The sequence below is a fragment of the Gadus morhua genome, chromosome 12, assembly GCF_902167405.1.
Source record: "Gadus morhua chromosome 12, gadMor3.0, whole genome shotgun sequence".
Lineage (NCBI taxonomy): Eukaryota > Metazoa > Chordata > Actinopteri > Gadiformes > Gadidae > Gadus > Gadus morhua.
The window spans coordinates 30,239,870-30,261,107 of record NC_044059.1 but is presented as its reverse complement, the minus strand read 5'-3'; the positions used below and the strand labels follow the sequence as shown (position 1 = coordinate 30,261,107).

At 53.4% G+C, this 21,238-nt stretch overlaps 2 protein-coding genes across 9 annotated transcripts in view; one reads left to right on the top strand and one right to left on the bottom strand.

Annotated features, from left to right (window-relative positions):
• swt1 (SWT1 RNA endoribonuclease homolog) overlaps positions 1-9,843 on the bottom strand; it is a 37,969-nt gene extending 28,126 nt beyond the window's left edge. For 2 of the 7 annotated variants that reach the window (XM_030371652.1, XM_030371653.1), the window contains exons 1-14: positions 9,394-9,840; positions 9,240-9,307; positions 8,052-9,120; positions 7,826-7,876; positions 7,161-7,290; positions 6,820-6,906; positions 5,787-5,978; positions 4,802-4,895; positions 4,241-4,407; positions 3,960-4,144; positions 3,616-3,754; positions 2,130-2,290; positions 1,526-1,662; positions 173-310 (exon numbers count right to left, since the gene is read on the bottom strand). In XM_030371652.1, the coding sequence (XP_030227512.1) occupies positions 173-310; positions 1,526-1,662; positions 2,130-2,290; positions 3,616-3,754; positions 3,960-4,144; positions 4,241-4,407; positions 4,802-4,895; positions 5,787-5,978; positions 6,820-6,906; positions 7,161-7,290; positions 7,826-7,876; positions 8,052-9,120; positions 9,240-9,307; positions 9,394-9,453 (2,678 nt within the window). In that variant the 5' untranslated portion in view covers positions 9,454-9,840. Of the gene's footprint in view, positions 1-172; positions 311-1,525; positions 1,663-2,129; positions 2,291-3,615; positions 3,755-3,959; positions 4,145-4,240; positions 4,408-4,801; positions 4,896-5,786; positions 5,979-6,819; positions 6,907-7,160; positions 7,291-7,825; positions 7,877-8,051; positions 9,121-9,239; positions 9,308-9,393 lie in introns of all 7 variants that reach the window. The other 5 variants (XM_030371647.1, XM_030371648.1, XM_030371649.1 and 2 more) reach the window with 5 other exon arrangements.
• A 343-nt stretch (positions 9,844-10,186) lies between these two features.
• trmt1l (tRNA methyltransferase 1-like) lies at positions 10,187-21,127 on the top strand. 2 transcript variants are annotated; one of them, XM_030371655.1, is made up of 16 exons: positions 10,187-10,310; positions 10,944-11,036; positions 11,254-11,316; positions 11,423-11,536; positions 12,426-12,490; positions 13,161-13,317; positions 13,599-13,719; positions 14,054-14,133; positions 14,542-14,791; positions 15,252-15,464; positions 16,141-16,331; positions 18,017-18,089; positions 18,189-18,352; positions 18,469-18,531; positions 18,866-18,992; positions 20,522-21,127. In XM_030371655.1, the coding sequence occupies exons 1-16, from the start codon at positions 10,217-10,219 to the stop codon at positions 20,715-20,717; spliced, it is 2,064 nt and encodes a 687-aa protein (XP_030227515.1). In that variant the 5' UTR covers positions 10,187-10,216; the 3' UTR covers positions 20,718-21,127. The 2 variants fall into 2 exon arrangements, with proteins under 2 accessions (XP_030227515.1, XP_030227514.1); XM_030371654.1 differs by having other exon boundaries at positions 10,190-10,310; positions 18,466-18,531.
• The last annotated feature ends 111 nt before the right edge of the window (positions 21,128-21,238 follow it).

Sequence of the window (21,238 nt, the reverse complement as noted above, 5' to 3'; positions counted from 1 at the left end):
GAGAGAGAGAGAGAGAGAGAGAGAGGGAGAGGGAGAGAGGGAGAGACAGAGACAGAGACGGAGACGGAGACGGAGAGGGAGAGACAGAGAGAGGGAGAGGGACAGAGACAGAGACAGACAGACAGAATCCCTCTAAAGGGACCTTCTCTCCCCCGGGGGGCCCATCAGGTACCTGCTGAATGCGCTGAGCAGCTGGGCCACCAGGGGGAGCAGTTTGTGCAGACAGGCCGTGGCGTCCTGGGGCGGGGGGGCCCCCAGGGGGCTCTGCGGGGTCCCGGGGTCGAAGTGCAGCGCTGTGAACAGGGCCGAGCTGGGGGGGCGGCAGTAGGGGACACAAGAGGCTTCAGGACCTTTATAACACTGTTACCTGACCTCACCTTTACCTGTCGTTTCACCAGGTCAGAGTGGAAGGGGAGATGAAGCTCTGGCTGTGACTAGAGCCCAGCTCTGTTGTGGCCTTCGAGGGGTTGTGCACACGTTGGGGTGTCACTGCTATAGCCTCGTACGTGGACATCCCGGGCTTCAAGCCCCGCCCTCAGCTGTTCCCTAATCCCTTTGTCAATATTTAAGGTTTGGTCAAAGCGGCCGGCCAGGTGTGCACTGCTGAGACTAAACCCCAGCATTACCTCTGTAGCTCCCCTTATCTGGCCCAGAGGTTCATTACCTCTGTAGCTCCCCTTATCTGGCCCAGAGGTTCATTACCTCTGTAGCTCCCCTTATCTGGCCCAGAGGTTCATTACCTCTGTAGCTCCCCTTATCTGGCCCAGAGGTTCATTACCTCTGTAGCTCCCCTTATCTGGCCCAGAGGTTCATTACCTCTGTAGCTCCCCTTATCTGGCCCAGAGGTTCATTACCTCTGTAGCTCCCCTTATCTGGCCCAGAGGTTCATTACCTCTGTAGCTCCCCTTATCTGGCCCAGAGGTTCATTACCTCTGTAGCTCCCCTTATCTGGCCCAGGTTGGCCCAGAGGTTCATTACCTCTGTAGCTCCCCTTATCTGGCCCAGAGGTTCATTACCTCTGTAGCTCCCCTTATCTGGCCCAGAGGTTCATTACCTCTGTAGCTCCCCTTATCTGGCCCAGAGGTTCATTACCTCTGTAGCTCCCCTTATCTGGCCCAGAGGTTCATTACCTCTGTAGCTCCCCTTATCTGGCCCAGAGGTTCATTACCTCTGTAGCTCACCTTATCTGGCCCAGGTTGGCCCAGAGGTTCATTACCCCTGTAGCTCACCTTATCTGGCCCAGGTTGGCCCAGAGGTTCATTACCTCTGTAGCTCCCCTTATCTGGCCCAGAGGTTCATTACCTCTGTAGCTCACCTTATCTGGCCCAGGTTGGCCCAGAGGTTCATTACCTCTGTAGCTCACCTTATCTGGCCCAGAGGTTCATTACCTCTGTAGCTCACCTTATCTGGCCCAGAGGTTCATTACCTCTGTAGCTCACCTTATCTGGCACAGGTTGGCCCAGAGGTTCATTACCTCTGTAGCTCCCCTTATCTGGCCCAGAGGTTCATCAGCTCTGTAGCTCACCTTATCTGGCACAGGTTGGCCCAGAGGTTCTCGAACACCGCCCACACCTCCTGGGGGGAGACCTGGAGGGGCGGTGCCTGCTTCTCCTCTGACATCATAGCATCCTCGACCAATGGTTCAGCTGGAACAGGCTCAGGCTGCACACACACACACACACACACACACACACACACACACACACACACACACACACACACACACACACACACACACACACACACACACACACACACACACACACACACAAACACACACACACACACAGAGCATGTTGTGACAACAGAGTGGTTGTAACATGAACTTGCTGGGTGAATCTAGTGGTCAGAACAATGGCTGTTCAGAGCTGGGCCCTGGCTCTGGACACAATGTACCGACCGGGGATGGGAACCCTCTCCATCAGAATGAATGAATGTGGAAACGTACAGCAGCGCTTTCATTAAAGGGGGAGAACTGAGCTTCTGCAATTAGTGTTCAAGCTGAGTAGCAACACCAGCTACCGTTTGATAGAAGCAACAGGATCCCAGATCCCACAGTGAACCACACTAGTGTAAACATCATGTCGGGTGGGGGAGTGTGTGTGTGGGGGGGGGGGGGTCCATCAGACCTCAGGGGGCGTGTCCTCGGCCTCCAGCTGGCGCCGGATGGCCTCCAGCGCGGCGGCGGCGGCGGGCAGCCGGCCCCCGTAGCTCGCCTTCCCGAACCCGTCCAGCAGCTCAGCGGCCTCACGCAGCGCGCCCCCCACAGAGGCCTGGTCCACCGGCCGACCTGGGGGGGGGGCACGCACACAGAGACACACACACACACACACACAGAGACACACACACACACAGAGACACACACACACACACACACACACACACACACAGAGACACACACACACACACACAGAGACACACACAGAGACACACACACACACACACAGAGGCACACGCACACAGAGACACACGCACACACACACAGAGACACACACACACACACAGAGACACACACACACACACACACAGAGGCACACGCACACAGAGAGACACACACACACACAGAGACACACACACACAGGCACACACACAGGCACACACACACAGACATACACAGAGACACACACACACACAGAGAGACACACACACACATACACATAGAGACACACATGTTATCCAGGAAGTCAATGTGCCTCGTCTGATAGGAGGCAGTCAGAACTAGCTGCCAAGCTAATTCTGTGTATGTGGGTCACTCTTTAATATATTTATTTATATATATGATATATACATATATAATATACATAAAGTGACACACACACATAGATGTTTAGAGAGATACAAAGAGACAGCCACATGCCCCCCCCCCCCCCCCCCCCCCCCCCCCCACACACACACACACACACACACACACACACACACACACACACACACACACACACACACACACACACACACACACACACACACACACGCACACACACACAAACAGTGTGGTACTTTTCCACTCATGGATTTGTCCTCGGCACCAAGCACTGTTTATTCCCCCCTTCATTCTCCCTGGCACTGGGCCAAGGTACGTGTCAAAAAACAACAACTCTCCGTTCCTCAGGGCCAGGGACCGACTCCCTCTGCTACCGGACCGGTGAGGGAGGGAGTGAGAGAAGGCCCACTTCCCTCCCTCCCTCCCTCCCTCCCTCCCTCCCTCCCTCCCTCCCTCCCCCTGGTTCCACTCCTCTCCCTCCCTCCCTCCCTCCCTCCCCCACTTCCAGTGTCTCCTGTTTAAGCCTGTGACCCTGTTTCTTAATCTGGTTCTGTGGAGCACTGGGACAGATCTGGTCAGACGGCCAGCTGCCCCGGTTCCCCCCCCCCCCCATCCCCCCCCACCCGATACACCCCCCCGCCCACAACAGACGCTACTAGCAGCAGAGTGAGTCAGCACCAACAGCTCATTGCCATGCCTAGAAAGTAATGCAACAGCACATTGCTTATACAGCACACACACACACACACACACACACACACACACACACACACACACACACACACACACACACACACACACACACACACACACACACACACACATCTCTGACCTCATGTGCTCCGCCTCCATACCTGGGCTGAAGAAGTCACAGAGATGAACCAGAGTTTGGAGGAGATTCCGTGGGATAACGTTCCCAAACACGGCCATCCAGTGTTTCTTCATGCAGCGCAGTGCGTCCGGGACGTCCCAGGGCGGCTTCACGTAAACAATCTGAGTATAGAGAAGCACACACAAAGTGCAGAACTAAGAAACAAAGGGGTCTTTTCCACAAACCGCATCCAAAAATAAATATGTAATTCTATCATAAAGCAGAGCTGATAACAACCAGGCCTGTCTCTCATCAACGCTGGCTTTGGGTTGTGTCATGTTGTAATGATGTGGGACTAGTCAGGCAGACAAGGCGAGTGCGTCCTACGTCCTCCCAGAGCTCCTCGAAGGCCGCCTTCATCTCCACCTCCAGGATGTGCGGCAGCACCTCCTTCAGGCAACCCTCCAGCTGGGCCACGCACACGCTGAGGCTCCTCCCGGGGACCCCCCCTCCGGCCCCTCCGGCCCCTCCGGCCCCTCCGGCCCCCCCGCCCGGCCGCGGAAGGGCTTCTCCTGGAAACCACAGCGTCAGACTGGCAGCTCCAGATACAGCGGCGGGTGTGTGTTAGTGTGTGTGTGTGCGCCCTCCCGCTGTGTAAGGTAACGTACCGGCGGACGGTGTCGCGGCCCCCCGGGGGGCGGCGGCCGGCAGGGGCTCCGGGGGCGGGTGGAGACGGGTGTGGTCCTGGAGCCTCCCGCTCTCCTGCTCCAGGTCGGCCTTGCAGAGCGCCCTCACCCCGCTCAGGAGGGCCTTGCTGCACAGGTTCTTATCGTTGCTGCGGGGGGATGGAGGGGGGGGGGTCAGTGAGACACAACTGGGTGGGGGATAGTCAGCTGACAGCAAACCTGCTAGGTGCTACATGTTATTTAATTACGATTAGAGGGGGCGATACAATGGTCAACCGTGTGATTCGGTGTTCTTGCTCTGTCTAGCGCTTTGTTTATGCATTCAACCTCTCAGTCGGAATGTCTGTCCGTCCTGGTCGGTCTCAGACAAACATTTTCCTGGAATCCCAACCGGAGCAATCCGGCTGAAACCAACACATGCGTGGTCACAGGCAGTGTCTGCAGAAACGCCATGCTCACACATTAATACACACACAAAGAGTGCGGTAGTGAGGAGAGGCATTATGTAGGTAAGATGTGGGAGGAGGGGGAGGGGAAACGCACGTGCACAAGATGAGGGCGCCCTCTGGGTGCAGAATCTGGTACTGCAGGCAGCACTGCAGGATTCTGTCATCATTGTTCTCGGCATTCAGACGACCTGGGGACAAGGAAGGAGGGGGAGAGGGAGAGGGAGAGGGAGAGGGAGAGAGAGAGAGAGAGAGAGAGAGAGAGAGAGAGAGAGAGAGAGAGAGAGAGAGAGAGAGAGAGAGAGAGAGAGAGAGAGAGAGAGAGAGAGAGAGAGAGAGAGAGAGAGAGAGAGATTTATAGAGAGACAGAAAGAAAGAGCAAGTGCGAAAAGGGAGAAAGACAGACCGACTATTCAATGTGGTAGGCAGCTAAACAGATGTATTCTGCGTTGTGACTCTTAATGATTTCAGATCAGTTGGGCGGACTCATGTGATGAGCTGGAGACATTGTGAGTGTGGTCTGATACCAGGCCAACTTGTGCTTGGGCGCCATACTTTGATGGAACGATAAAGTTATCGTTAGTGCCCCCCGGTGGAGACTAGTGGAACCATAAACAGGCCTCGGATTTATTGTTATATTTTCTATTTCAGGGAAAATGCCTGGAAACAATATTTAAGATACTATTGCATACAACACAAAAATGTAACTGAAGTTCATGAGGGCCCTCAGGAAAATGCCCGCCCATGCATTTACACCAGGGCGTATTTTTCTATTTTGGATACTATTCCAATATTTAGGATAGTAGCCACTAAAACCAAGTTAGGCTCGCTTAAACCTTCCTCGTTGTCGCCGTGCGGTAACTGTGCGAGCCGGCTCAGACCGAGGATGATGCCATAGCATGGCGGCCGTTCAGCGTCCACAACAAGGTCACGCTGACGAGAAGGACCACGACTGGTCGTCAACGGGCTTCACGGTGACTACAAATGACCTGAAGTGACCTCATGATGATCACCGCCTCCACCAAACCACAGTGACCGCTGCATCGGACGGCTTCTCGTTCAGGGGGTCAGGAGGGACTCACGGTTTCCCTCGGAGGCCTGCTGCATGGACTGGCCCCAGAGGCGAGGCTCCTGCCTCTTCAGGCAGCTGTAGATGAAGTGGACGGCCGGGGCGGCCAGGTGGGCCACGCAGCCCTTCGGCACCTTGTTGTTCTTCAGGGAGTCCAGCTCCTGAAGCACCACCCAGGGAATGAGGACCACCGCGAAGCCCATGGCTAGGAGAGGACGGGGGGAGGGGCCGGGTGGGAGGGTGGAGGTAGGGACCGAGAGGGGTAGAGGGGGTGAGGGGGAGAGGAGGAGAGCGGGAGAGGGGTGGGGAGGAGAGGAGGAGAGGGGTAGAGGGGGTGAGGGGGAGAGGAGGAGAGCGGGAGAGGGGGAGAGGAGGAGAGCGGGAGAGGGGAGAGAGGAGGAGAGGGGGTGAGGAGGAGAGGGGTGGGGAGGAGAGGGGGAGAGGGGTGGGGAGGAGGGGAGGGGAGGAGAGGAGGAGAGCGGGAGAGGGGGGGGGGGGGAGAGAGGAGGAGAGGGGTGGGGAGGAGAGGGGGAGAGGGGTGGGGAGAGGAGGAGAGGGGTGGGGAGGAGAGGGGGAGAGGGGTTGAGGAGGAGAGGAGGGGAGGGGTGGGGAGGAGAGGGGTGGGGAGGAGGGGAGGGGTGGGGAGGAGAGGGGTGGGGAGGAGGGGAGGGGAGGAGAGGAGGGGAGGGTTGGGGAGGAGAGGGGGAGAGGGGTGAGGAGGAGAGGGGTGGGGAGGAGAGGGGTGGGGAGAGGAGGAGAGGGGGGAGGAGAGGGGGAGAGGGGGGAGGAGAGGGGGAGAGGGATGGGGAGGAGAGGAGGAGAGGGGGGAGGAGAGGAGAGGGGGGAGGAGAGGAGAGGGGTGGGGAGGAGAGGAGGAGAGGGGGAGAGGGATGGGGAAGAGAGGAGAGGAGAGCTTTCATTTTCACAAAAAAAAAAGAATAAGACAGCCAATACCATCCAGTGGCATGCCATCCATTGACATGCCATTCATTTTTTGTATAACAACTGATATTTTTATTTCATTGATTTAGAAGTCAGCATTGTACCTCCAAGGCCATGGGATAGGATCTTCTTGACATATTCCAGGTGACTGAGAAGGATGTTCGTGTCCAAAACCACTATCAACTCATTTTCTGGCAAGACGCAAACAGACAAAAGCTTGCATTTCACGTCCACATTTCCAGCCCGTCAATTTTTTTTTTTTAATAAGAAAACCAATATTCTCAACCAATTTGAAAAAGGATGAGAAAATCGTGCACTAACAATTAATTTTTATAAATAAATAAAAACACTTCCAGTACTTTCTTTTCAGTATAGCAGATAATATATTCCCACAAATATATATAAATATAGCAAACAAAACAGATAAAGCTACGGTTATCCTCACTGAACGGTGGGGGTTCTCCATGGTCGTGTGCGTCCGTGTCCATCCGGGTGAGTTCTCCATAGCTCTGCACCACGTCGACCTCCAGCCTCCTCTCAGTGCGGGCCTGGTGCAGGGCCTCCACCACCGGCATCTGAACAACACACACATCAGTAAGGCCAGCAGCATCTCATCATAGAGGAACACATCATCAGGATAAAACAGTCATTCTGTTCATAATACCAATCCACAGAATCCTACTTCGAATGATGAATGATACTAGAATGATGAGTTAATATTACATGCTCTCTCTAGCTATACTACTATAGAGACTAAAAACTATGAAAGTAAGACCAAATGAAAGGGTTCCAAACAAGACACATTATGATGTCATATTGCCATTGTCATAGGTCCTATTGGCTATGACATCAAAATGTCATAGTAAGAAGGATTTCAATCATGTGATCTGTAGTTCTACAAACAACTTCAAGCCCGCCCTCTCGACATATCTTGTCAATTTAACAATTGTACTAATAGAATTATACACCAACAAAGCAACCATTAGTTATTATTCTTAATATAATGGGCAAAGAGCCCCAAGTCGGTGGCTTGGAATGTGTGACATTGTGTGAAACTCTCCTTCAGTTATAATAATATAATAATAAATAGCCGTGAATCTGTAGCACTACCTCATAATCATTGTCGTCAGTAGTGATGCTTGCTCCTTCGTCGTGTGAATTCTGGAAGACATTGAGAGATAAGTATGTTGATGGGCATCAAAATCCTCCCCTCTTCCCATATATTATCCACAGATCACAACACCATCAACTCTAGAGCAATGAGGCAGAACATGCAGAAGACCAACACCACCAATACCTATGTAGACAATTCAATCCAAAACACAAAGGAGCATACCAGTTTGTCTGATGGTGGCACCTCGACGCGGGGCCAAATCGGTTGGTTGGACTCGGCTGAACTTCCATCGTTTCCCCTCTGAGGTGAAATGAACGGATCTACCGCAGTGCTGTGGACACTTTGGACGGGTCCAGATCCTTCAGGGTTCAACCCATTAGAGCCTTTCAGACCAGCGAGCGCCGGACCCCTCCTGGTGCTCGTGGTTTGTGTCGATACGCGACCCTCCTCATTATGAACTGTGGTATTATTAACACCGTCTTTTAAACACAAAGTGGTTTTCTTTGGTATCTTAAACCTCACCGCTGGACGCTGTGGGTTTAGAGGGCCCCCTGCTCCCTGAACACAGGGGGGCCCCGGGGCCACATGGGGTCCGGCCGGGGCCACATGGGGTCCGGCCAGGGTCCATGTAGGCTGCTTGGGCCTTGGATGGGAGGTAGCCTGTGTTTTGGAGGTGGACGATTGCTCTGTGGTCAAATGAGGTGGAGCCCTGACAGAGGACCTGGCTCTCGGGGGCTCTCCTCTTTCGTCATTGTATGGCTTGTTGAGGGGCTTCCAGCCTCCTCTCACCGTCGATTCCTTCCCCGAGGAGGAGGTGATCCTGCTCGGTTTTGTCGTCGTCCCAGTAGCAGTGTCTGCTTTTCTCTTGCAGGCTTTCTCTGGGACCAGAGGCGGGTTTGATGACGGAGGCTTGTGCTTCTGTTCAGCAGGATGTATGGACCTGCTGGAGCCCTTCTGGGGTGACGGTATACGTGGTCCATGTTGGGCTGTCCTCTCTGCTGTTGGACGGAGAGTGTCTTTAGTGTGGATGCTCCGTGGGTGGAGGCGTCCAGCACCCTCTGTTGGACGCCTCGGGGTGCTCCAAGAGGGGTCCCCTTTAGTCTGTGTTGAGGACGTTTTTTCCCTGGAGGGAATTTCAACCGTTTGGGTTCTTTTGCATCCAACATCAATTTCCACAGGTATCTGCTCTGAAACGTTTTTTTTGGACAGTTTGTAAACAGCCTTTTTGATGGGGCGGTGGCTTTTGGAATCATCTTTATTCGATGGAAGAGGATACTCCTTGTGCTGTTGGCTAAAAGTAAAGGAAGAAACATCAACTGAATTAATCCCAAAGAGGGAGTGGGAGTAACACAAAATATAAGAAATTAAACGAGTGGAAAAAACAGACGACCTTTTTAATGGATGACATACCTATCAGGAACGACGCTAGAATCTTTTCTCTTTAAATTATCTTTGGTTAGGAAATGGCCTCCTGCAACCTTTGGAAGTAACGACAGATGCAATTTTAGAAGCCAGCCTGAGGCAGTGGGATAATAACTGGAGGAAGGGATCTACTGTTTCATACCTTCTCTTCCTCGCCACCTGAGGACGAACACTTTTTCTTTCTGGGCTTACTTTTGGACATTTCCCACGTTCCTAACTGACAACAATGTTCCAGTTGACAATACTCATATCGTGAAGTTTGCTTTGTCGAAAAAAGTTATCCAAGTATAATTATATAGCTAAATGGAAGGGAGATAGAGCAACTGTGGTGTATATATATTACATTATTACAGTAAGATTGTACTTGTATTCAGGCACATTGTGTTGAAGTCAGCTGCCGTTTATTATCATGCATATTAGACAACGAAAACTTCAAACTTACGGAGACTTACGGTCTCCTCCAGGACGCTGTTCTGGACACACTAAACCTATTAACACTATCCACGGTAATGTAAGAATAATAACGGATAGCGCCACTTTTAGCTCCCTTCCGTATTGCGTAAAGGCTCAAACATCCGGTCATGTGAGCGGAAGTGGCTCAGCCGTACAGCTGGGATTTGTAGTTCTAGGTACTCTGTTAGTTAAAGTAACGTTTCGTCAAATCTCACATTAGGCTGATTATAACGAATTTATTAATAAGGCACCTACATTTCTGTATTTTATCAAATGCTTTTGGAAGATATTTAAACATACAGATAAAAACAAAACAAACAAAACAAATACGGCAATGTGTAATTTATTATTACTGCGCAACGTATCAAATAGTATGCATTTGCCCAATCATGTATGTTCCAAATGTTTCTTAATTTAAATTGTGTGATCAAATGAATAGGAGATAAGTATATATATACCTATACGCTTTCGATTTGCGTATTTTACGGCCACACCAGCCACCATAAAATAATATGCAGTCAGGCGCCCCACTGAGTGAGTCCGTAATGGCGGAGCTCGACGAGAGAGACGCTGTCCAGCTTCATCAGGAGGACGTCGATATAAAAGGTAGGGAAAATGGCATCCATTTGCATTTTAGACATGAAGTACGCAACAAGAGATAGTCGCTTAATAGTTTTTGCGTGCATCATTCAAACGAGGTCGTTTCGTTGCTATGGATATGAGTTTATAACTGCTGAAGAAGGTGTGGGCCTCACCACGGAGCTCCGCTATGGGACCTAGTAGTAAAAATAACACTCAAATAAGGAAATGAGAGATTAGACTTGCGTTGCAACCATGAATTACATATAGTCACTAACTCACTCTCTGTCGACCGTTTATAATGTGAAGATAAAAAAAACGACGTGGACGTGTTCATTTCTGTAACCCACAACACGGCCTCTTCACGGAGCTCCGCTGCAGGACCTCGAAGGCGCACAGTTCTCGCAGTCCTGTGATGTCCTCTGGTCTTCAGCAGAAACGCTCCATGCGATGCCCCAAATGGGCAATGACTCTCAAATGACTGTTATTGAAACCCAATATTATCATGTAGTATCGTTTGAGTGTTGTTCAACTCAAATACATCTCGTCAGTGTTAAAAACCTATGGTCAAAGCCCACCAACTAAAACTGTTGGAACAAATGAAATAGACCGAGGTTCAACACCATGATGTAATAACCTTTGACTTAATCTAAATGCAAGGTGTCGCGAATATCCACGATACCAATGATCTACAAGCGGTGAAGAATGAGGCGCATACAGAGGGAGATGCCAAGCCGTCGACTACCACAATAGGTAAATGTACTCAACTGGCGCAACTCAAATGCAATGCCGACTTAAAGTCCGCCGAATGAGTTTTCAACTATAGTTTTCTATACCCCAGCTTCACTTTTTAGCCTGAATATAATAATAATAATAATTGAATGACATAATAATTATCGTTATGTTTCGGTTGGTTTAGAGCTGACGCCAATGGGACAGTATTTAAATAGTTGTGGTTTCTTCCTTGCAGAGAGACACATCTCCATCCAGTCCCAGCTAGAGGTCCTTGAGCAGCTGGTAGATCTGAACGGTGGTACGTTGTTTCGTTTCGGGAGAATCAAAAAAAAAAAAAAAAACATTAGACTGCACACAAACACTGTATCTCTGTTTGTTCACGTTGGTTTATCTGTCCCCTACAGCTGGACGCAAATCCTGTCCTCTGTGCCCTGAGGAGAAGTTCAAGGCCTGCTACAGCCACAAGCTGCGGCGCCACCTCCACAACCTCCACTGGAAGGTCTACGTGGAGTTTGAGGGTGTGCAGACTAGACTGGCATCTGTAACCTCTCGGCATCCTCCTCTAACCCAATACTACTACTACTAGTAGACCTACTACTAGTAGTATAACCTTTTATTTTACCTTACATTTTGGCTCCAAGGAACTCGTGCTGACATCATTTGGAGCTTGCTCCAGCGTTGAGGAGAAGGCTGCAGCTGTGATCCGCTCTAACAGACTGCAGTCTAAGTCCTTTGGGGCAATAGCAACCCTTCAATGGAGGTCCTCCAATGTGTTGTTATTTCTACTGACTCAGATTATATTTTATCATTATGGAAAGGATCCCTACAGATCCCTTCTGTTTGTTATTCTTTTCGCCGAAGTCTTACTCAAGCTGAAGTCTCGAGATTGTAATGAGCAAATGGAAATTTCTTGCAACGATGCAACAACGAGATTTAAGAGTGAGACTTCCCCTTGAGTGAGACTTGGTTTGACACAATATCAAAGAGATCGGATCAAGCGAAAGATTAAGAAACTAGTTTTTATAATGATAGAATATAATCTGAACCTGTCAGTGGACCAACAGCACTTTAAGTGGACCATTGAGGGGTTACTATCGGCCCGAAGGATTTCAGACTGCAGCGGATTACAGCTACAGCGTTCTCCTCAACACTGGACCAGTCTCAGAAACTGTCTGCATGAGGTCCCTTGGACCCAAGGGGATCAGGAGATAGGGTCTAGGTTGTCAGTAAAGGTACCTGATGAATTGAAATAAATTAAAGTCTGGGAACTCATTTTCTATCATTTAGAGATTCTGCAGTTCAGGAACAAAAAGAAAAAAGTCGCTATTTTTTTTTCCGGTTTACGATGCAACGTAACGTTTGTTTCTGACCTTGGACCTGTGACCTGTGACCTGTACCCCTCACCAGGTCAGCGGATGTGCATCTGCCACCTGCCGTGCAGGAACCTGAAGCCCAGCCCAGGTGGAGACCAGGTGCAGATCACAGTACAGCACATATCACAACCACTCTGAAAGGATGTGGGTCATCCTCAAGGCTTCGGCTTTAGTTCACAGTGCCTGATAATCGCATGGAAATATGTTTTGTTAACCACTGCAAACCGTCTGAGGTGTAACATTGTGTCTTATTATTCTCAGAACCACGTTATGAGATGTCAAGTTTACAGCAGACTCTTGGTCCAATGGGAGCTTGCTTGATGCAATCATCCAAACACTTCAACGGGTGTTGGGGCTAATCTGGCAGCCTAAATGTGACCAATCACATTTAGGGATACAATGTCTGGCTCCTCCCACCTAGTGATAAAAAAGAAAACGACCCATTCGAGCAAAATCAATATCCAAGCGAGCAGAAAACACTTTGAGAGCACGAAAGTAAAAACTATTAGTGTGTAACGGGGCGTCAGATTAAATATTCGACCTATTTTAAGCACGTTAGTTTTGTTTGACATAGTTCTTGCTCAAGGATGCCTATAGGTGTGCTTTAGTATGTGTATTGGGATCAAACTCAGAACCCCTCAACTTGGAGTCAGGCCCCCTGTAACCACTGGCTGGACTATCTGGGGACATGCTATATTTGATATCAGGCTCCCTTAATTGTATGTACTTCATCCCAATTGTTTGTGTCATTGTTGTAATCTCCCTCCAGACATCAGGGAGGCATGTGGCTCACTACCACTGTGTGGTTTGCTCCAGCACCATCGCGCGCAAGACCGACATGATCAGCCATCTCAAGCGCCACGTCAACAAGGGAGAGACGGAGGCCAGCTACTCGGGGAACTGGGAGATGCTGTGTGATGAACCGGGTAAAGCGAACAAGGCGCTGTTTGTGATGAAAATAATGTTTCTGCACCATTCAGTTAACTTGATACACTTTGTCAATGAGTTGGTCAGTAGATAATCTGTCCAACTCACGTGAGATGGTTTCTGCTAACCATCTCACATGAGAGGGTAGACATGAACCTCAAAAGGAATTATTTGTACATTACAATACATCCAAGGTGTTCAAAAAGCGTCCAAAATGCTCCAACCAACAGACAGAATACAGCCACATGTTGATGATTTTGATTTGGCCCTCTGTGATCAGCCCAGTCCGGTCAGGCCTACGAGATCATGAAGGAGCTTGGAACCAATGTCCAGCTCCTGCCGAACCACACCACGCCACAGAAGTCCGACACCTACTTCAACCGTAAGATGAAGAGCAACAGGTCAGTGCAGCTCTGGTCATCCAGCTAAACAACGCTACTGTATTGTAGCTCCCACATTTTGTTCAAAGGTTTGTGCATAGAATTGAGTGGCATCCAGAAGAACGGATGCATTAGTTATTGTATAATCCTATGAAATGTTGTGTGATTGTTACCTTAGAAAAACATAATATCTATGTACCGTATAAGTACCTGCTGGCCCCTTACAGGCCAGTACAGGCCTGTTGGGGGCGAAGGGGTATTCAGCTGGTTACTGCTAGGTAACCTTACTTCTAGATGCCACTGAATCCGAAGCATCCTGTATTGTGTTTTTGTAAGAATATGACACATTTTGCAGGCAGCTGGTGTTCTGTGCGCTTGCAGTTCTTGCAGAGGAGAGGAATCCAGTGGAGTGCCTGGATGCTTTTGGGGCAACAGGTTGGACATTCACGTTGATCTTGTTTCTGTTATCGTCTCACCTCGTTCCAGGCATTCCCGCCGGAATGCTTGGAATGGAGGGCGGGACTTCTGAGCTGAGTTGGTTTTGGTAACATGGGTTGGTGGCCAGAGGCGAGAGAGGGGGAGGGACTTCCGAGGATTTCCGTCGACATATATATTTTGGATATTGCTTTGTCAAATTCTTCATAAAAAAACTCTATTCTGCCTGTCTGTGTTGTTCTGTCGTGATTCTCACTTCCCGCTCCGGGACTGTTAACTGGCGTGCACAGCTCATAGGAAGTAAGGACGGTTTTCCCAGTTAGCCGGAACCACCACGGGAACCATGAGCTTCTTCCAGCCTACGTAGGACCACCACGATGAGGGGTTCTCTCTCTCCCTGCCTCCCAGGGATCATGGGCCTTCAGTGGGCCAAGCACCTCCGCGCCACGGTCAGGGTGACCATCTCGGACATTAGCGAGACCTGCGTGAAGATGATCCGGGAGAACTGCCAGCTGAACAGCATCCGCGTGGGCGGGGCCTCTCCGGGCGCCGCGGGGCCCGAGGAGCTGGCGGCCGGCGAGGGGGACGCCATCGCCACGGTGGAGGTCGCCAAGATGGACGCCAACGTCATGATGCACCTGCGCTCCTTTGATTATATGTAGGTGTGGGCGCGGTCAGAGCGGTTGGGATAGTGGTGGACTAAACAGAATGCAGTACGAGCCATATCGTATATCCAAAGAAATACTATATATACCAAATGGGCTCTTTATTGCAATCCTAAAACACAACATGTATCGCCCTCCTTCAAGGATAAAAACAACTTGTTATTCGGTGTGTATAACAAGTCACCAGTGACAGCTCAGCTTGTAAAATGTAAAACAGCTTAGGATGATGGTATGGCCGAGGGCAGTCCAGAAGTGTAGCAGGCAGTGGGTCACTGTTTCAGATAAAGCCTGAGGACTCTTCAGCACCTGGTGCATGGTGGGACTCAATGAGGACGAGGGGAGTTACTGACATCCCCATCACATTCCAAAGTGGAAACACAGGGCAGGACTAGCAGCCAGTATGACCACCTTGAGGATCTGATGTTAACCCCCCCCCCCCCCCCCCCCCCATAGTCACCTGGACCCGTTCGGGACCACCGTGAACTACCTGGACGCGGCCTTCCGCAACGTGCGCAACATGGGCATCGTGTCGGTGACGTCCACGGACACGGGCTCGCTGTACTCCAAGAGCCCCAACGTCACGCTGCGCCACTACGGCTGCCACATCGTCCGCACCGAGTACTACCGGGAGCTGGCTGCCCGCATGGTGGTGGCCACCGTGGCCAGGTACCGCTGCTCCTGCAAACGCTCCAGACTCCCAGGGGATACGGGAGCCTCATTGAGGAGCCCTGGGGGCAGCAGTGTTAACGTGGTGCTCTCCAACCCTCTCCACCCCTCCTCCTCCTCTCCCTCCTCCTCTCCACCCCTCTCCACCCCTCTCCTCCTCCTCCTCCTCCTCCTCCTCCTCCTCCTCTTCCTCCCCCCCTCCTCTCCTCCTCCTCCTCCTCCTCCTCCTCCTCCTCCTCCTCCTCCTCCTCCTCCTCCACCTCCTCCCACTCTCCTCCTCCCCCCCTCCTCCTCCTCCTCCCCTCCTCCTCCTCCTCCTCCCACTCTCCTCCTCCCACTCTACTCCTCCCCCCCTCCTCCTCCTCCTCCCCCCCTCCTCCTCCTCTCCTCTCCTCCTCCCCATCATCCCTCCTCTCACTCTCCTCCTCCCCCCCTCTCTCCTCCCCCTCCTCCTCCCCCTCCTCCTCCCCTCTCTCCTCCTCCTCTCTCCTCCCCCTCCTCCTCCTCCTCCTCCTCCCTCTCTCCCCCCCCCCTCCTCTTCCACCCCCTCCTCCTCTCCTCCTCCTCCTTCTCCTCCTCCTCCTCCTCCTCCCCTCCCCTCTCTCCTCCTCCTCCCTCTCTCCTCCCCCCCCTCCCCCTCCACTCCCTCTCTCCTCCCCCCCCCCTCCTCCTGCAGGGCGGCCGCCCGCTGTAATAAGGGCATGGAGGTGCTGCTGGCGGTGGCGCTGGAGCACTTTGTGCTGGTGGTGGTGCGGGTCCTCAGGGGCCCCACGCAGGCGGACGAGGCGGCCAAGCGGCTGCGGCAGCTGATCCACTGCCAGTGGTGCGAGGAGCGGGTGTTCCTGAAGAGGGGCAGCCTGGTGGACGGTCAGTGTCTCACTCATACAGACGGCCAGGGCAGCGCCACCCGCCTCAGGCCTGGTACCCTGAGGGGTTAGGGAGGGGGATGAGAAGGACCGGGCCTGGTACCCTGAGGGGTTAGGGAGGGGGATGAGAAGGACCGGGCCTGGTACCCTGAGGGGTTAGGGAGGGGGATGAGAAGGACCGGGCCTGGTACCCTGAGGGGTTGGGGAGGGGGATGAGAAGGGGACCGGGCCTGGTACCCTGAGGGGTTAGGGAGGGGGATGAGAAGGACCGGGCCTGGTACCCTGAGGGGTTAGGGAGGGGGATGAGAAGGACCGGGCCTGGTACCCTGAGGGGTTAGGGAGGGGGATGAGAAGGACCGGGCCTGGTACCCTGAGGGGTTAGGGAGGGGGATGAGAAGGACCGGGCCTGGTACCCTGAGGGGTTGGGGAGGGGGATGAGAAGGACCGGGCCTGGTACCCTGAGGGTTAGGGAGGGGGATGAGAAGGGGACCGGGCCTGGTACCCTGAGGGGTTGGGGAGGGGGATGAGAAGGACCGGGCCTGGTACCCTGAGGGGTTAGGGAGGGGGATGAGAAGGACCGGGCCTGGTACCCTGAGGGGTTAGGGAGGGGGATGAGAAGGACCGGGCCTGGTACCCTGAGGGGTTAGGGAGGGGGATGAGAAGGACCGGGCCTGGTACCCTGAGGGGTTAGGGAGGGGGATGAGAAGGACCGGGCCTGGTACCCTGAGGGGTTAGGGAGGGGGATGAGAAGGACCGGGCCTGGTACCCTGAGGGGTTGGGGAGGGGGATGAGAAGGACCGGGCCTGGTACCCTGAGGGGTTAGGGAGGGGGATGAGAAGGACCGGGCCTGGTACCCTGAGGGGTTAGGGAGGGGGATGAGAAGGACCGGGCCTGGTACCCTGAGGGGTTAGGGAGGGGGATGAGAAGGACCGGGCCTGGTACCCTGAGGGGTTAGAGAGGGGGATGAGAAGGACCGGGCCTGGTACCCTGAGGGGTTAGGGAGGGGGATGAGAAGGACCGGGCCTGGTACCCTGAGGGGTTGGGGAGGGGGATGAGAAGGACCGGGCCTGGTACCCTGAGGGGTTGGAGAGGGGGATGAGAAGGACCGGGCCTGGTACCCTGAGGGGTTAGGGAGGGGGATGAGAAGGACCGGGCCTGGTACCCTGAGGGGTTAGGGAGGGGGATGAGAAGGGGACCGGGCCTGGTACCCTGAGGGGTTAGGGAGGGGGATGAGAAGGACCGGGCCTGGTACCCTGAGGGGTTAGGGAGGGGGATGAGAAGGACCGGGCCTGGTACCCTGAGGGGTTAGGGAGGGGGATGAGAAGGACCGGGCCTGGTACCCTGAGGGGTTAGGGAGGGGGATGAGAAGGGGACCGGGACCTGTATCATGGATCACTCCTACACCACATCTCTACACACCTTTAAGACAAATCAACTGTGTTGACACGGCAGTAAAGTTATCTGTCTACAGTTCTGCAGAGGGGTTTACAAGAGAGGCCTGGGTATTTATTACAGAGTATTATGGTATAAACAGCACCTCAACTTTAAAAGAAATGGCAAACATGGTTTATTCAATTTAATTGAATGCTCTCCTTGTGTGTGCTTGTAAATGTTTAATATAATTGTGTGTGTGTGTGTGTGCGTGCGTGTGTGTGTGTGTGTGCGTGTGCGGACCCTATACCTCAGACACCAGCCAGCTGCCCTGCCACTGCCATGGGAGCATGCCCGGCAAGACGGCGGTGGAGCTGGGCCCGCTGTGGTAAAGCACCGGCCCTCTGAGCCCGTTAGGGAACATCACCACGGACGCTAGCCTCCGGGACGGTGACGTTGATGAGCTCGTTGTGCTGCGTGTGTGCAGGTCCGGGCCGCTGTTCAACACCGGCTTCCTGAGGAGGATGCTGTTTGCGGCCGTGCAGCACAGCATGGAGGACATCCAGGCTCTGGTGAAAACACTCATCTGTGAGTCGGACTGCACCACCCTCAAGTCCTTCGCCCACGGGCCCTCGGCGCTGGCCAACCAAGGTAACAACGCGGGCGTAGGTCTGCCTGGCCAGTCGTCCGCTCTCATCCACGTGCAGAAACAGACCAGAGCTGTCAGGCTGTGCTTGAAGGTTTCCTTCCCTTTTCATTTCCAGTAGAATGTGGGGTGGTCATTAAGACACTGGAGAGGGCGGAGGACAGCGGCGCTGGAGACCAGCCAGGTGAGATCATTCTGAGTTCTTCAAGGAGCAGTCCCATTCTCGTCCTGTAGGGGGTGTGGGTTTACGCTCACAGTGTTTCACAGAAACGTTCAAAGATAAGGTTTGTTTTTCTTTGGTGATAAGCTGTGATTTTTCGGGCAGACACAAGCAAACGGTGTCGCCAACATTCCTAATATTGCACATAGAAGTGGGTCAGAGGATCATTACCTCATTCGGAGACATTTATTCAGAGGAAAATCTTGAGATTGCCACTCTAAGTAAGTTACTTTATTTGTCCTGACATGAAATAAAAGACTTCCATTTGTTCATGTCAATCAATTTAAACTCACCCCAGGGAAGAGGAAGACTGGGGAGGAGTCTGGTAGCATCGTGAAGAAGCTGAAGTCCGAGGCGTCACTGGAGCATCCTGCGTTCTACTACAGCATCCACCGCCACAGCATCAAGGGCCTCAACATGCCCAAGTGAGTAGGGGCCCCCAGGTCTGCTTGTAGGGTCAGGGGTCCAGATGAGTAGGGCCCCCCAGGTCTGCCTGTAGGGTCAGGGGTCCAGGTGAGTAGGGGCCCCCCAGGTCTGCCTGTAGGGTCAGGGGTCCAGATGAGTAGGGCCCCCCAGGTCTGCCTGTAGGGTCAGGGGCCCAGGTGAGTAGGGGCCCCCCCAGGTCTGCCTGTAGGGTCAGGGCCCAGGTGAGTAGGGCCCCCCCCAGGTCTGCCTGTAGGGTCCGGGGTCCAGGTGAGTAGGGCCCCCCCCAGGTCTGCCTGTAGGGTCAGGAGCCCCCCAGGTCTGCCTGTAGGGTCAGGGCCCAGGTGAGTAGGGGCCCCCCCAGGTCTGCCTGTAGGGTCCGGGGTCCAGGTGAGTAGGGCCCCCCAGGTCTGCCTGTAGGGTCAGGAGCCCCCCAGGTCTGCCTGTAGGGTCCGGGGTCCAGGTGAGTAGGGCCCCCCAGGTCTGCCTGTAGGGTCAGGGCCCAGGTGAGTAGGGCCCCCCAGGTCTGCCTGTAGGGTCAGGAGCCCCCCAGGTCTGCCTGTAGGGTCAGGGCCCAGGTGAGTAGGGCCCCCCAGGTCTGCCTGTAGGGTCAGGGCCCAGGTGAGTAGGGCCCCCCCCAGGTCTGCCTGTAGGGTCCGGGGTCCAGGTGAGTAGGGCCCCCCAGGTCTGCCTGTAGGGTCAGGGGTCCAGGTGAGTAGGGCCCCCCCCAGGTCTGCCTGTAGGGTCCGGGGTCCAGGTGAGTAGGGCCCCCCCCAGGTCTGCCTGTAGGGTCAGGGGTCCAGGTGAGTAGGGCCCCCCAGGTCTGCCTGTAGGGTCAGGAGCCCCCCAGGTCTGCCTGTAGGGTCAGGGTCCAGGTGAGTAGGGGCCCCCAGGTCTGCCTATAGGGTCCGGGGTCCAGGTGAGTAGGGCCCCCCAGGTCTGCCTGTAGGGTCAGGGCCCAGGTGAGTAGGGGCCCCCCCAGGTCTGCCTGTAGGGTCCGGGGTCCAGGTGAGTAGGGCCCCCCAGGTCTGCCTGTAGGGTCAGGGGTCCAGGTGAGTAGGGCCCCCCAGGTCTGCCTGTAGGGTCAGGGGCCACCAGAGTTACTGCTGAGAAAGGTCCTCTGGGGACACCGTGTAGAGCCCAGCCAGTCCACCTGGGGGCGTGGTCTATGGAGGCGTGGTCTAGGGGGTGTGGTCTGAGGAGGCGTGGTCTAGGGGAGGCGTGGTCTGGGGGCTCAGTCTGGGGGCCATGGCTCCACAGATACAGCCTTGAGTACCGAGGGGAAATTAACATACACAAAGGGACGCTCGTATTAAAGTAGGGCTTATTGCTAGAAATGTCATTAATGTTCCGCAATGTTCAATCAGGTGAAGTGTGAAGTGTCGTTGCCTTAAAGACGCTCGCCTGCTCATTAACTACTGGAGTTCAAACGGGCTAATGAGGCTTTGGTTTAAAATCATTCAACCATAATGAAAGGCTTGATTGTTTTATAATGAATCAACGGACCAGCGTTGTTCTCTGGTCCCTGCAGGCTGAACAAGTTCCTCCAGTACCTGACGGAGGCGGGCTTCAGGGTGAGCCGGACGCACTTCGACCCCACCGGGGTGCGCACGGACGCCACGCTGGAGCAGTTCAAGGCGGTGCTCACCAAGTACAGCGTGCCCTCGTACGCCGGCAACGCCTCCGCCGGCCACCAGGGCGGCCCGGCCACCGAGAACCCAGCCTGAGGCAAAGAGCCGCTGGAGGCCTCCTCTCTGCTCCTCTCTGCTGGGGGGCCCCCTCTCTGAGGGGGCCCTCCTCTCTGTTGGGGGGGCCCCCTCTCTGCTCCCCCTGGGGCCGATGGGGTCTCTGTTGGATCCCAGCCCTGCTGGTTCCTGGTGGAGTCCGGACTGCACTGATGTCATAATGTAGACATGTGGGGTTCTTTTAGTTTTTTTATTGAATGTACTTTTGCAAAAAAAAAAATGATAAGATGTTCAGGACTTTTAACAGATGTGTGAATTATAAAAAAAATAAATAAAAAAAAGGCAGAACCACAGACGGGATGGAGTTTTGACTAATCAGCTTATTATTTAATTGAAGTGTCTCTGTTTGATCTACTCTGCCAGAAAAACAATAATAAACATTTTTATGGAAATCCTGGTTTCTTCAGAATGTGAAACATGTAATTCCAGGTTCTGTCTTCAGAAAAGAACACAAGCCTGAACTTGTTCCATGACTCCAATGATTTGTCGCTGGTCGCAGGTAT

What these genes read in the sequence shown, in the direction of transcription:
- trmt1l (XM_030371654.1), top strand. Translation starts at nt 10,217, where the DNA reads ATGCAGTCAGGCGCCCCACTGAGTGAGTCCGTAATGGCGGAGCTCGAC. An exon ending in GGAGGACGTCGATATAAAAG is followed by an intron (nt 10,311 to 10,943) that starts GTAGGGAAAATG and finishes TCTAAATGCAAG; the next exon opens with GTGTCGCGAATATCCACGAT. An exon ending in AAGGGCCTCAACATGCCCAA is followed by an intron (nt 18,993 to 20,521) that starts GTGAGTAGGGGC and finishes TGGTCCCTGCAG; the next exon opens with GCTGAACAAGTTCCTCCAGT.